At 40.1% G+C, this 14,810-nt stretch overlaps 1 protein-coding gene across 1 annotated transcript in view; it reads right to left on the bottom strand.

Annotated features, from left to right (window-relative positions):
- Positions 1–7,521: 7,521 nt before the first annotated feature.
- GRXCR1 (glutaredoxin and cysteine rich domain containing 1) overlaps positions 7,522–14,810 on the bottom strand; it is a 116,227-nt gene continuing 108,938 nt past the window's right edge. Inside the window, exon 4 of the mRNA XM_061164786.1 lies at positions 7,522–7,712. Within this exon, the coding sequence (XP_061020769.1) occupies positions 7,533–7,712 (180 nt within the window). The 3' untranslated portion in view covers positions 7,522–7,532. The remainder of the gene's footprint in view (positions 7,713–14,810) is intronic.

The raw sequence follows: 14,810 nt of genomic DNA, 5'->3' as shown, positions 1-14,810 counted from the left end.
GTTCTCTGAAAAGGAGAGCTTACTGATAAGAATTCATGAAATAGCTTCCAATAAAGCAAAAAAGCTTCAGTATGTTCACTGAGAGACTATTTTTAAAATTTTTTAATTTAATTTTTTACTTTAATATAAGTTGTATATATTTGAGATGTACAACATGATGATTTATATGCATATGTGCAGTGAAATGGCGCTTCACAAGTGGCTAGTGGTAAAGAACCTGCTTGCCAATGCAGGAGACTTAGACGCTGGTTCGATCCCTGGGTCATGAATATCCCCCGGAGGAGGGCATGGCAACCCACTCCAGTGTTCTTGCCCAGAGAATCCCATGGACAGAGGAGCCTTGTGGGCTACAGGCTTGGGGTCGCAAAGAGTCGGACACGACTGAAGTGACTTAGCATGCACGCAGATAGTGAAATGATTACTACAGACAAGTTAAGATATCACTTAACCATTACCTTGTGTGTGTGTGTGTGTATGTGTATATCTGCACTCGTGGTGAGAGCACCAGAAATCCGCTCAATTAGCAACTCTCCAGTATTCAATACACGATTACTAACTATGGTCCTCCTGCTATACACTAGATTTATAAAACTTTCTGATTCTATAACTACCACTTTGTACCATTGGCTAACATCTCTCCATTTGTCCCACCTCCCCGCCCCTCCCCTAGTAACCAAACTTCTACACTCTGTTACTATGTATTCAACTTTTTAGATCCCACATATAAATGAGACCGCAGTAGACATGGTGCTAAGTGAAATAAGCCAGACAAAGAGAGAAACTGTCTCTAAGAGAAGCAGATGTGGAAGTGTCTCACCCTTGCCAAGAACCAGGCTTCTTCCCAAAGTAACTGAGTCTTCAGTCAAACACTACACATCAAACACAGGCTGCACTTAGAAAGGCAGGTACCTAGGCGATAACAGCTGCTGATGAGCCTGAAGGGCACTGAGGACGGTGAGGAAGAATGACTTTGGCATGCTATTAAATGCCCTTGGTTACTGTTACCATCACATCAGTTAGCTAACATTTTCTTAACGGACTTCTGCTTTGCAGACTTTCGAGGTTGGCAGAGGCCCCCTACTCCCTCTGTGATACATTCCTTCTGATGCTTCCAGCCTGCTGAATGCTTGCAACCAGGAGAAACACTCCGCTCTGCCGCATATTTCTGCTGGCAGCAAACAAATCTATCTCCTAAGCGTCCTTTGCTTCTTCCCAAGTCTGTTGCCTTACAGTTTGGTTTATAATTATGTGTATAATGATATAAGTAAATAACATTAGGGCTCCCCTGATGACTCAGACAGTAAATAATCTACCTGCAATGCCGGAGACCCAGGTTCCATCCCTGGGTCAGGAAGATGCCCTGGAGAAGGGAATGTCAACCCACTCCGCTATTCTTACCTGGAGAATCCCATGGATAGAGAATTCTATCCATAGCGGGCTACAGTCCATAGGATCACAAAAAGTCGGACATGACTAAGGGACTAATTAAGTATAATAGTTTATTATAACAGAATGCTACATATACTGGTTAAATCTGAACACAAAGAGGAATATATTTATTCTATGGAAACTAAGTTTAATACCTTGGAGATTACTTCATGAAGTCATGTACAAACAAAAAATTACTGTCAAATTATTATAGGTGAGGAAACTACAAAATATCAGGTGAAACAATGCACAAATCTAAAAGAAAGTTATAGTCATATTTCCTGCAAAAAAGTCTAAATTTTTCACTCTGCTTCGAGGAGCTACAAACTAGCTTCTCTGCTATGTCTAAGGTTTGTGCATGAAACTCCGGACAAAACTGTAATTGATACCAGTGATTTATCTTTTATAAAGACCCTGGGATGACAAGAAGATTTTAGAAATTACCATATATTTATATTATTAGGTATGTGTCATCTTTTGATTTCCCCTTCTTAATCTTTTTAAAATATTTATTCAAAAAAAAACAAAAATAAAAATAAAATATTTATTCACAGCCCGATTGCATTACTCTGTGTCCTTCGCCAACCCCCAGCATTTCCTGGCTTTTGAAATAAATGAATAGTTGCAGAGAGGAAATTATAAGAGCACAGAGGCACAGGACAGACCTTTGTCTTCATTTCAACACTACCATTTTTGTAGGTGTTTATTTTTGGGCAACTTTGTTGTTTACTTGACTGAATTCCCATTTTATCCCAAAAGTAAAGACAGCTCACATGGACAATTAGGGTACAACCAAGTTGGATAAATTGCAAGACTCCAGAGAAAAGAATTAACATTCTGAGTCACAGTTTGTTACAGTTGTGAAGAATAAATCAAGCAGACAGAAGTGTCCAATAAATGTTCATTTCCTTATCTGGTCAGTAAAAGGACATACTGAAGGTACATAATTTTCATGGTAATTAGGAATTTATTTTATGCCTCTGTACAGTACTTAGTGTTTTTAAAGTACTGTCCCATATATTCTAATTAATCCCACATGACAGCAATGCTGAATAAATATATCAGGTTTAATTACCTCACATTTACATTATAAAACTGAAACAGATAGATGTGTGGTGTCTAAACCAAATTCTCTCTAAAAGTTAACACAAATTTATGTTTAAATAAGGCTATTATGAGCTTATTTTCTGAGCCTTTAACGCTCATTAACTTCTGCAATCTACGAGATGCCTGAGATTTTCTTTTAAATTTTATTACTCTTTCGTAGTGGTCTTCTTGAGAGCCTCACAAATAACTAGCAGAAAACATAACATTTTAATTCCATGCCAGTGCATGAAAAATAGAATAAAGATAGAACCCTAATTCCTCATGAACACAACTGAAGATCAATGAATTTTTATCTTTCTGAACTCATAGTCCAAGATGGGGCTTGAAAATTAGCACCCCTTGTACAGTTGTATTTCTCCAGCCTGATTGAAACCCCAAACGAGACAATATTTTGACCACAGTTGGACTTGCAGAAACATAAAAAAGTCCTGGGTTTGATTCCTGGGTCAGAAAGATCCCCTGGAGAAGGGGATGGCTCCCCACTGCAGTATTCTTGCCTGGAAAATTCTGTGGACAAAGGAGCCTGGCAGGCTGTAGTCTGTGGGGTCACAAAGAGTCAGACCCAGCTGCGTGACAGACACCTTCACATCAGCCAGGGCCTAAGCAGTCAGGAATGTCTGGGTCGGCCCTCACAGCTGTGTTCAACCTGTGATAAGAAACTGTTCATTGATGCAAGAAGCTCTTTTCCTATTTCCTGTCAGAGGGGAAATCTACTCTCAAGTAGCCATAACTTGTACCACTGTCTTCATTCTGGTCATATTTAGTCTCCTGTTGCCGCCCACCTGTGAAGAAGCCATTCTATACATTAATTTTTCCTATCCTTTAGCTTTGTATAAGTGGAACCACATAGTCCATTTCCTTTGTATCTGGCTAAGTTTATTCATAAAATGATTTTGAGATTCATCCATTCACTAGGCAGTGTCTACCTGTATTAATACACTACAATTTGCTTATCAATTCTCCTGTCAGTAGGCATTTGAAATCTTCCTGCTTTTCGGTTCTCATGAATACAGCCTCCATGAAACTTTTATACAATATGAACATATGTTTTTATTTCTGTTGCATAAACAACTAGGAATCAAGTTGCTGGGCATACAGTTAGAATACGTTTACCTTTATTGTTGTTTAGTCGCTATGTCGTGTTTGACTCTTTCTGACCCCAAGGACTGTAGCCTGCCAGGCTCCTCTGTCCATGGATTTCCCAGGCAAGGATATTGAGTGGGTTGCCATTTCCTTCTCCAAGGGATCTTCCCAACCCAGGGATGAAACTCATGTCTCCTACATTGGCAGGTGGATTCTTTACTACTAGCGCCTGGGAAGCCCAGGTGTTTACCTTTATTAGAAACAATCAAATGGCTTTCCTAAGTGCTTGTACCATTTAACATTCTCATTAGCAATGTATGAGAATTTAAGTTATGCCATATACACACCAAATTTTAAGTTTTCAGGTTTTTTTTTAAATTTTATCCACTCTAAATATTGTATGGTAGTATCCCATTATGGTTTAACTTGCATTCCCCTGATTACTAATGGCATATATTTTCTCTTTGTTTTTGGCCACCCATGTATCTTTTTTTGTGATATGTCTACTATCCATCTCTCTATTAGATTGTCTTTATTATTTATTTTTCAGAAATACATACATATATGTATATGTATATGTATATATATGATGTGTGGACTTCCCTGCTGGCTCAGATGGTAAAGAATCTGCCTGCAGTGCAGGAGACCCAGGTTCGACCCCTGGGTTAGGAAAGATCCCCTAGAGAAGGAAATGGTAGCCCACTCCAGTATTCTTGCCTGGAGAATCCCATGGACAGAGGAGCCTGGTGGGCTACAGTCCGTGGAGTAGCAAAGAGTCAGATACAACTGAGCAACTGACTCTTTCATTTTTATACGTAGATATAAGGCCTATGGCAGATACTTGTGCTGTGATCCCTTTCTTGTGGTTGAGGCTTCCCTCTTCATTTTTTAAAACACTGTCTTTCAATGAAGAGATTTTAAATTTAATTAAGTGCAATTTATCATTTTTTTATACTTAGACATCTTGTGACTAGTTGAAAGCATCTTTGCCTACCGCAAGATTATGAAGATATTCTCTTGATTTGGCTTTAACATTTCAATAGAGTTTCTCAATTTCAGCACTACTGGCTGGACTCGACAATCTCTTTTCGAGGGGAGGTGCGGTCCTACACTTTGTGGGATGTTAAGCAGTACCCTGGTCTCTAACCCTAGGTGTGGTAGCATTAGTGGTAGTAGCAATGGTAGCAGGAGTTTTCAAGATCAATTTTTCCACATAGGGATCTACTACATCCAGCACTGTTTGTTTAAAAGGCTCTCCATTTCCCATTGTTTTGAACTGGCAAAAGTCAATGGAAATCAATTTGACGTTAATATGTGTGTTTATTTCTGTATTTTCTAGTCTACCCCATTAATCTATTTGTCTATACTTATTTTCCCCTGTTCATAATTTTCTTGATTATTCTAGATTGCTTGCATTATAATATACATTTAGAATTATTGGTTGGATTATACAAAGAATTTCATAGGGTTTTAATTGAGATTATTTTGGAACTATAGACATCTTTAAAATGCTGACTTCTGATCCATGAAGTCATGGTATATTTTTCCATGTATTTGGGTTCTATAATTTTCAGTAAAATCTATGTCATAATTTTACATATAGAAGTTTTACACATCTTTTGTAAAATGTATTCCACATACTTGATGTTTTCTGATACGATTATAAATTGTATAGTTTTAGTTTTACACTCTAATTGTTTGTTGCTGTATATATTTCTAATTTCTTTATAAAGACCAAATCTAATTATTTTGCAAGTTTTATTCTAGAATTTACTAGTTTATAGAATCCTTTTGATTTTCTATATCACAATCACTTTGTTTACAGACAATGAGATTTATTTTTTCCCCAATTTTTATGACTTCTTTTTTCTTGCCTTATTTCACTATCTAGCACCTCCATCACAAGGTTGAACAGAAGTGTGAAAAGTGAACATTCATGCACTCTTCCTGATCTTAGGGGCAAAGCATTTAATACTCTACCATTAAGTGGCTGCTAACTGTAGAGTTTCATATTCAACAAACTCCCTTCTCTTCCTTGAGGGCTGAGTTTTGTTCCTGCAGGCGATCACATACTGAGAAATATCACAACACCCTGGAAATTTGGCTTTAGGTCTGTCGAGGGCAAGTCTGTTGTGTCTCTTCCCATAGCTCTACAACACAGCCCTTACTTCTCGGCCGTAAGATGGGGCGCTTCTGAGAGTTCAGGAAACATTTATTGTTTACCACTTCAACTAATTCTTACTTTGCAGCACAGGCAGCTGCTGAAATCTCTGCTCAATTCTTTCACCTCCTGGACACTTCCTTCCTCTGTGTACGTACGTTAGGAGTCAGCCAAGGACCTGTGGAATTTATGAGCAGACTTACGTACTCCCATCTTGTGGGTTCTCTCATTTCTTAAAATTCTCCACTCAATTCCAGGTACCCTGAAGCCTCAAATTCCAGTTTTATCTTTTCAAATCAGTAACTTTGCACTTTCCTTATGATCTATATTCTGTGCAGACTGGGAAGTGTTCTCAGAGGGCAAGCTGGATAAATGGGGGATTCATTTTCTTTCCTTTCTTCCAGTGGCTGAAATCCTGATTCTTTCCTAGTTTTAGTTGCTTTCCAATATCTTCAGCAGTTGTTTTTTCTTATTTTGTTCAGAGTAAATGTGTGTATAGCAGGAGGCTTAGTCAACCGAAAACTGCTCCATTATTACCAGGTTATAACTATCCACACTGGATGTCTTACAGCTCCTCAAACAAAAACTTTTCTCTGATCTAAGAGTTCCCAAATATGCTATTTCTCTACCTAAAATAGTCTCTCTCTTATTCTTTGACTAATTGGCTTCCAACTATCCATGATGTCTCTGTTTAAATATAAGTCTCTCAACAAAGTCTGCTCTGACTATTTCCTAACTCATCCAGGTTTGCCTTGCTGCTACACATTCCCAGAGCACCCTGCACTATTTTTGTAGTATTTGTAAGGTTCGTCCTGCATATGGTTATCTGTTTAACACTTCCCTCTTTCTTAGAATGTAACCTCCATGAAAGCAAAAGTCTTGCCTTGCATTCCACACCTGGCTGATTAGAAAGTACTTGGTAAATATTTATATCTTTTGTCAAAACCAAGATGTAAAATATTTTGATTATCTTGTCACAGATATTGTGAAGATGATTTATTAAAATCATTCATAAAGGAATCCATCAGAGCACAGACATGTGTACAAGTAGGTATTAGCTGATAATTATAGTAAAATTTACTTTTGTCTACTTTGCTAATATTTTCTACTATGTGTTCAAACTATGTAATATTTTGTGTCCAGCTCAAGAAAGTGACAATAGTAGAAAACAGCTGTTTAAAAATATAAATTCAGAGAAGTCTTCTGGCAGCTTCTGTATCATCACCAAGAAATACATTCAATAACATTAATGATTTATCATTGATATCATCAGCCCAAAGACTATTTTTACAGCTTTAAAAATAATTTACTGCTTAAGCATAAGTAAGATATTTGTTTCTACTAACCAGGGCTCTCTTCTCCCCTGCAGCTGAGGCTCACATATTAACAAAAGGTATGCATCTTGGAGAGCTGAATGAACTGATCCTAGACAACAGGGTGGCATTGTGATAGACACCATTGGATATCAAACACAGTTAGGGAATCAGACTTTGAATATCTTGGAACTTTATCAGGTCCTCCATTAACTCCAATTAGAAACCAGGGTCTAGCACGGGGCTTGGCTCACAGTAGCTGTTGAATAAATGTTTATTTAACACATCAATGAAAGTAGTCATGACAAAAATTCCAAACAAAGGCAATTATAATAGACAAAGTTTATTGATTAATCCAGAAACATAGCCATTAAAAAAAAAAGTATAAACCAAGTCATTGCTTTCAGTCAATGAAACCAAGTGCTCCGCGGGTGTGGACTCTAACGCAGGCAGCTCTGGCAGCGCTGAAGACCATTCTCGTTGCAAGCCGTGCACTTCAGGGCCTTGAAGGAGTCTGTGAAGCAGTTTCGGAACACCGACATCTTGCTTCCGTGGCAGACACAGCACGGGAGGAAGCCAAAGCCTCCGCAGGAGGGGCACTCGTGCGGATGCTGCACTCTCTGGGCGGGGGGCGGGAGGACAAGAAGGACAGGATCTGCGTTAGCACGACAGCGCCATCAGCCCCCCTGCCTTCCTGCACTGTGGGCAGTTATAGAACAATGTCAGCATAGGACGGCGGAGGACTTGCAATCACCCACCCCTGTAACACACCAGAGACGCACAGGAGTGCTCTCGAACGTTCCCTTCATGGTCTCATTGATGGCATCGGCACCACAAGCCTGGTGCGTAAAGGCTGGCACATGTTAAGTTAAAGGACACATCATTTGAAAATTTCCAGAAATCCATCGTATGAAAACACGTATTGACAAATCAAAGAAATTCAGAAGATGGTAATTTGCCTTAAAGGAAGACACTGTAACGTTCCTTTTAGTGTCACTTCCTAGTTTTGTATCTTTACAGAATAGCAGCACTAATAGTAAGTCTGGAAAATTAGAAAAAATAAAAGCTGGATTGGAGGAGCCTCTGTCAACTGAAGATTCATCATCATATTGAACATATAAATAATGCTCTGTTTTTTAAAAAGCACTTCCAAATGCACCATTACATAGAATCTTCTCTCCGCTCATCCTTCACAAATAAAAATGCCTTCTTAGGTAAAGCAGCTAATTCAAACATCACTGTGCTGCGCTGTGCTGAGTCACTCAGCCGTGTCCGACGCTTTGCGACCCCATGGTCTGTAGCCCTCCAGGCTCCTCTGTCCATGGGGATTCTCCATCCAAGAATCCTGCAGTGGATTGCCATGCCCTCCTCTAACATCATTACCTTCTTTTTACATTTAAAGAAACAGACATAGAAATCTTGAGATTTATCTAAGTCCACAAAACTACCCACCATAACTGTCAGCCTTTCTATCTCAAGTAAAAATAAAGTACCCGTTACAGCAAAATGAAATTAACTAGGAAGCGTGTTGCTGCTGTTGTTTGGCCAAGTCACGTCCAACTCTTTGCTAACCCAGGAACTGTGGCCCCCAGGTTCCTCTGTTCATGGGATTTCCCAGGCAAGAATACTGGAAAGGGTTGCCAGTTCCTTCTGCAGGGGAGCTTCCTGACCCAGGGATCCAACCCTAGGTCTCCTGCATTTGCAAGTGAATTCTTTACTATCGAGCCAGCACGTTAAGGATATTTTGAAAATTTTCCATACACATTCCCATTCTCTTTTTTTTGAACATATAACCTCTGCTGAGAGTCCACAAGTGGCAACCATCTGCTGGTGGGAGCTTACGAGCCATTACAGAAAGAATACAAAGAGAATGGGCGTTAACACAAGCTTCTGACTTGCAAAATAAGAACTCTCAGCAATGTTTGAAAGCCGGCTTTTGTGACAAGAATAATTGCCAAAATACACTTGGGAAATGTAGATACACACACATGCACACACAGGCAAACATATCTTACATACTTAGTTATACATACAGATTTTCTCTGGAAATTCACAATTGTACTTAATAACGTCTCCAAAAAATCCAACGGAAAAGGAAACCAATTAACTAGGTTTAACCCACCCTGTTCTCAGCCAGAAATTCTTTCCTAGAAAGCAACTACAATTTTCTCATAATCAGTACCCTGCGGGATGTGTTTTGGGAAAGAAACATTAAGGATCTGATTGCTTTAAAATTTATATATTTCCAGATCACTTTTCAGAGCTGCATATTCTGTATTCAGTAAGACTCATTTACAGTTACCATTTGACTTTGTTATTAGATCAAGATAGCAAAACTCATGTCATATCTTTTTTTAGTAATGAAATTACTTTGATGGAAAGTAGTGATTTCTAGTCAGAAGGACACAAACAAGAAACGTTGTCAAGTTTGTAGAGATTCAAAGCTCTTCCAAAAAGTTAGATTGTATGTAGCAATTTAGTTTCTCTGTAGCTGGGTTTTTGTCATTTCATTGTGCAAGAGTTGACTAAAAAATGGTGCATCGGACTTATAATTTTGCATGATATAAAAATTTCTTCAGAAAAAAACTTTGAATAAAAACAAAAGCAGTGAAGAAAGAGTGTAGTCTGAAAACAAAATATAAGAGAATTAGTAAGTAATGCTCTTCTTATCAAATTTTAGAAAGACTATGATAAGGTAGATAGGCCCTTGACATGTGTTAGAACCAGGCCAGAGATTATGTTAAAAATATTTAATGACTTACACAGAAATAACACCAACTAGTCAGAAAGGACTTACAAAACCCTGATTCTAGGATGTCACCCATTAGTGCTGGATTGTAAATAGGGTTGGATTTCAAGTAGAGTTGGGATCATAAAATTTTGCAACTAAAAATATGTGATGCCCAGTTAGGTTGAATGTCAGATAGACCATAGATAAATTTTTGTGTAGATATGCCAAAGATTACATGGGACATACTTAAACTGAAAAAATTTTTCATAAGTTTAATTGAGGTTTAAATGTAAGCAGACATCCTATTTTTATCCGGCAACCCTTATAGGGTAGTTGCTTTTATGGAAGGGGAAGTCTTGGGAATCTTAGAGTAGTAGCTATTTACTAAACAGTATAAATCTTAACAACAAGTATAAACATTTCAATATTTTTAAATTCTTCAATAGCATGAGATTTTCCCATAAAATATATTTGTGCTGGCAAGCAAAGAACAACAAAGCTAGAATGAATGCGAATGCTAGGGAGTTTCTTAGGCTCATTCACCATCTGTGTCACTTACTCCAAATACCAGGCTCTTAACACAGAGAAATAATAATAAACACACAACCAAATTAAAAATTATTGAAACCAAGCAGAACCCTATAAGGCTTTCCTGGGGACAAATACCTTCCTACCTCACCCCCCACCTCTTGTTTATAGAAAAGCTTTAGACTCCTAGCTGTCCCTGAGTTTCAAAGAGAAAATTTAATCAGAAAAGTGGAAAAAAAAGCAGAAACAAATGAAAACAGTCAGGCAAGACAAAATAATAATAGTTTAACCATGAAATAAAGTCAACTCCTTTTGTTACTCCTCAAGGGCAGAAGATAATATCCTGAGCCGTATCCCTGAATTGTTTTGCAGATACTAGGATTCCCACCCCCACCTTGCCACATCAAGAGTTCGTTTCTCAGTCATGTCAGACTCTTTGCAAACCCATAGACTGGAGCCCACCAGGCTCCTCTGCCCTTAGAATTCTCCAGGCAAGAATACTGGAGTGGGTAGCCATTCCCTTCTCCAAGTGATCTTCCTGATCCAGGGATCAAATCCCGGTCCCGTGCATTGCAGGTGGATTCTTCACCATCTGAGCCACCAGGGAAGCCTCAAGTGAAAGAGGTGAACTGCATGCTGATCACTAGCATGTAGACACCAGGGAGGTTGGGATCAGAAGGTTGAGGATGTTAACTCACCCTGTCCCGTCACCACCAACCAATCAGGTGGATGTCCATGAGCTGATCAGACATCCTATGACCCTGTCCCTCTCTTTATCTTTAAAAATCCTCCCTTGAAAGTCACTGAGGAATTCAAACGTGAGCTGTCCACACCTCTTTCTTGGCCCCACACTGGATGCCTCACAATAAATGCTGTACTTTCCTTCACCACAACCTGGGAGGAGTGGATTGGATTTACTGTTTGGGCCAGGGGACCCAAATTTGGTTTGGTAACATTATCTTATATCATGGGCTTGGAACATGACTTACAAAGATTACTCTCAAAGGGCCAAAATAGCAAATGTTAAATACATGATGAGTCTGCTATTTAACAACTTCTCTGCAATTCAGAGGAACTTCCCCGGTGGCTCAGATGGTAAAGCGTCTGCCCGCAATGCGGGAGACCTGGGTTCAATCCCTGGGTCAGGAAGGTCCCCTGGAGGAGGAAATGGCAACCCACTCTAGTTCTCTTTCTTGGAAAATCCCATGGATGGAGGAGTGTGGTAGGCTAAGTCCATGGGGTCGCAGAGTCGGACATGACTGAGCAACTTCACTTCACTGCAATTCAGAACACATAAATTTCCTAAAATGAAGTTGATATATAAACACTAAAAGCCACAGTGTCCATTTTAAAGGGAATCACTAATAGACCAAGGTCATCCTAAAACAACTTTGTCAGAATTATGCAATGCTATGGTAAGATCTGTCTTTTGCTTAAAGGGTTGTTGAGACAATTTAATGAGTAAATTCATGTAAAGTGAATGGAATGATCGGGATGGGGAATACATGTAAACCCATGGCTGATTCATGTCAATGTATGACAAAAACCACTACAATATTGTAAAGTAATTAGCCTCCAGCTAATAAAAATAAATGGGAAAAAAAAAAAAGCGAATGGAATACTGCCTGGCACATAGTAGCTACTCAGTAAGGCTAGCAGTTACTAGCCATTATTTTATTAATAAATCCTAATCTGAGGAGATTTTTATTAACTGCTGCTTTAAGCTAAGTTGCTTGTGGTCACATGACCACACTACCACTAATATAGTCATTTTATTTAAACACTTCTATAATCAGTCTTCTGGTCTAAAGCCTTGCCACAGAAAAGGAGAGTAAAATTTTGATTCACATGTGAATTCTGATGTCTTGGAGCACAGCATTGGAAAGATTCTGAGGCCATTTCCACTCTCAAGAAAAATCAGCCCTTTGGGGAGAAAAAAGAATGGCTTACCCAGCATGTACGATTATATGGCCAGGCCTCTCAGCATGGCCGTTCTCTTGCTCTCTACATCCGCCACTCAATTAGTCCCGGCTTCACCTACATTCTACTTGCATGACTGAGCTTCATTCATTTAAAAAAAAAAAAAATTTTTTTTTTTTTTTTACTGCACTGGGTCTTCATTGCTGCGTGCAAGCTTTCTCTAGCTGCAGCAAGTGGGGACTACTCACTGCCACGCGTGGGCTTCTCACTGCAGTGGCTTCCCTTGTTCTGAAGCGCGGGCTCCAGGCAGGCTGGCCTCATCGGCTGCTGCACCCGGCCTGAGTAGGTGTGGCTCACGGCCTTAGTTGCCTCAAGGGATGTGGGATCCTTCTGGACCAGGAGTTGAATCAGTGTCTCCTGCAGTGGCAGGTGCATTCTTAATTAACCACTGGGGCCACCAAGGAAGCCCCTGACCTTCCTTCTTAACTGTAGAGCCTGATTAGTAAATACCTACATACCTGTCCCTCAGCCGAGTTAGTGACTGTTCTAATCTTTAGATGAGAATGGCTCCCCTTGGATAGTTTAAAGAAGGGAAGAACTCTGCCCCAGGAGGGTACATAGCCTAAGGGGCTAAAAGAGGACATCCTCCTCTGCCGATCTCCCTGGTAACCCATGAGCCGATCTACGATGTTTCTCCCTGTAACTGGTAGTCTCCCTGTTCTTCCTGGGAGTGAAGAGCTCTGCTGCCGTGTCCAGCCTGCCATCTGCCTCCCAGCGGCGGGATGCTGCTCCAGGACCTCCTGCTTCAGACGTGGTGGTGTTCAGTCCCTCAGCCACGTCTGACTCTTGGCCGCCCTGTGGTCTGCAGCACGCCAGGCTTCCCTGTCCTTCACCATCTCCCAGAGTTTGCTCAAACTCATGTCCATTGAGTTGGTGATGCCATCCAACCATCTCGTCCTCTATCATCCCCCTCTCCTCCTGCCTTCAACCTTCCCCAGCATCAGGGTCTTTTTTCTAATGAGTCAGCTCTTTGCATCAGGTGGCCAAAGTACTGGAGCTTCATCAGTCCTTCTAATGAATACTCCGGGTTGATTTCCTTTCGGATTGACTGGCTTGATCCCCTTGCAGTCCAAGGGACTCTCAAGTCTTCTCCAACAACACAGCTCAAAAGCATCAGTTCTTCAGTTTTCAGCTTTCTTTCTTGTAAGAGAGATGTGTAAAATCTCCTATCTATTAAACCGCTGGTGCATCTGTCACTGACTCTGGGCTCTTTGTTTAGCAAATATAGTAACTGCAGGCCTGAAGGCTGCAGCCCAGCAAGAGTCTAGATCCAGCATCTGATGTAATAGAGACTACCTCATTTTACAAATGATGAAACAAAGATTTTTAATGAGTAAAATGAATGTTCAGATCACAGAGGAACTTGAAAACAGACTTCCACTTTCAGTGAAGAGGTTGGCTGCAGACGCTTTGATCTTCAAACAGCTAAGAAATCTAGAGTAGCTCTTCAGTGTCCTGACACCCAGCAAAGCTAGAAACCAGGCAGACCCGGTTGATGACAGCGCCCAGGAGGAGTGCTGAATCCACAGAACGCCCATCCTCTTCACGGAGGTTTGGATGGAGGCTTGTTCTGTAGGGGCAGTAGTAGCGCTCCTGCTCAGTCATATCCGACTCTTTAGAGGTGGACTTTAAGAAAAAAGGAGTAAGAAATCATCCTCCCTTTTTATCTCTATCTGTTCATCTATTCGTGGCAAGGGACGTTAAAAAAAATAAAAACCCAGTGGGCTCATTCCACAAATAAGTTCACATTGCTAGGCACTGTGTATGGCATAGGAGATACAGCAGTGAGCGAGAAATTTCCCTGTTCTTTTAATAAGTAGCTCTCAGCTACAAATGAGGATTTATTAGTTAAATATTGACTAATAATGACTAATCTCATTGAGTGGCTATTACATACCAGGCAATGTTCTATTCACTTGGCATGAATTCACGCTAAATCTTCTCAACAATCAAGTAGAAGGCCGATCTCATCATAGCGCTGTAGAGATTCTGCATTATTTGAAGATGGCCTTGATTCCCTGGTGGCCCAGAAGGTAAAGCGTCTGCCTACAATGTGGGAGGCTGGGTTGGGAAGATCTCCTGGAGAAGGAAATGGCAACCCACTCCAATACTCTTGCCTGGAAAATCCCATGGACGGAGGAACCTGGTAGGTGACGGTCCACGGGGTCGCAAAGAGTTGGACACGACTGAGCGACTTCTCTTTCTTTCTTTCCTTCTTTCTTTCTTTCTTTCTCTCTTTTCTTTCTTCTCTCTTTCTTTCTTTCTTCCTTCTTTTTTTTGACCTGTTTGTGATTCCATGTAAAAATGATGATGTAGCTTTTAGTATTTATATATTAATTTTATTTTAGGAAATTTATGTGTGGTCTTTGAATATATCCACTCCATACCACAGTCATCTAAACTGAAGCCCCCAAGAATTCCCTAGCCTCTAACAAAGGACCAGAGGATAAGGGTGGAGTTCATGAATGATTGTGAAATG

Source organism: Dama dama, chromosome 17 (genome assembly GCF_033118175.1).
Source record: "Dama dama isolate Ldn47 chromosome 17, ASM3311817v1, whole genome shotgun sequence".
NCBI classification, from domain to species: Eukaryota; Metazoa; Chordata; class Mammalia; order Artiodactyla; family Cervidae; genus Dama; species Dama dama.
This window is presented reverse-complemented; position numbering and strand designations above follow the sequence as displayed.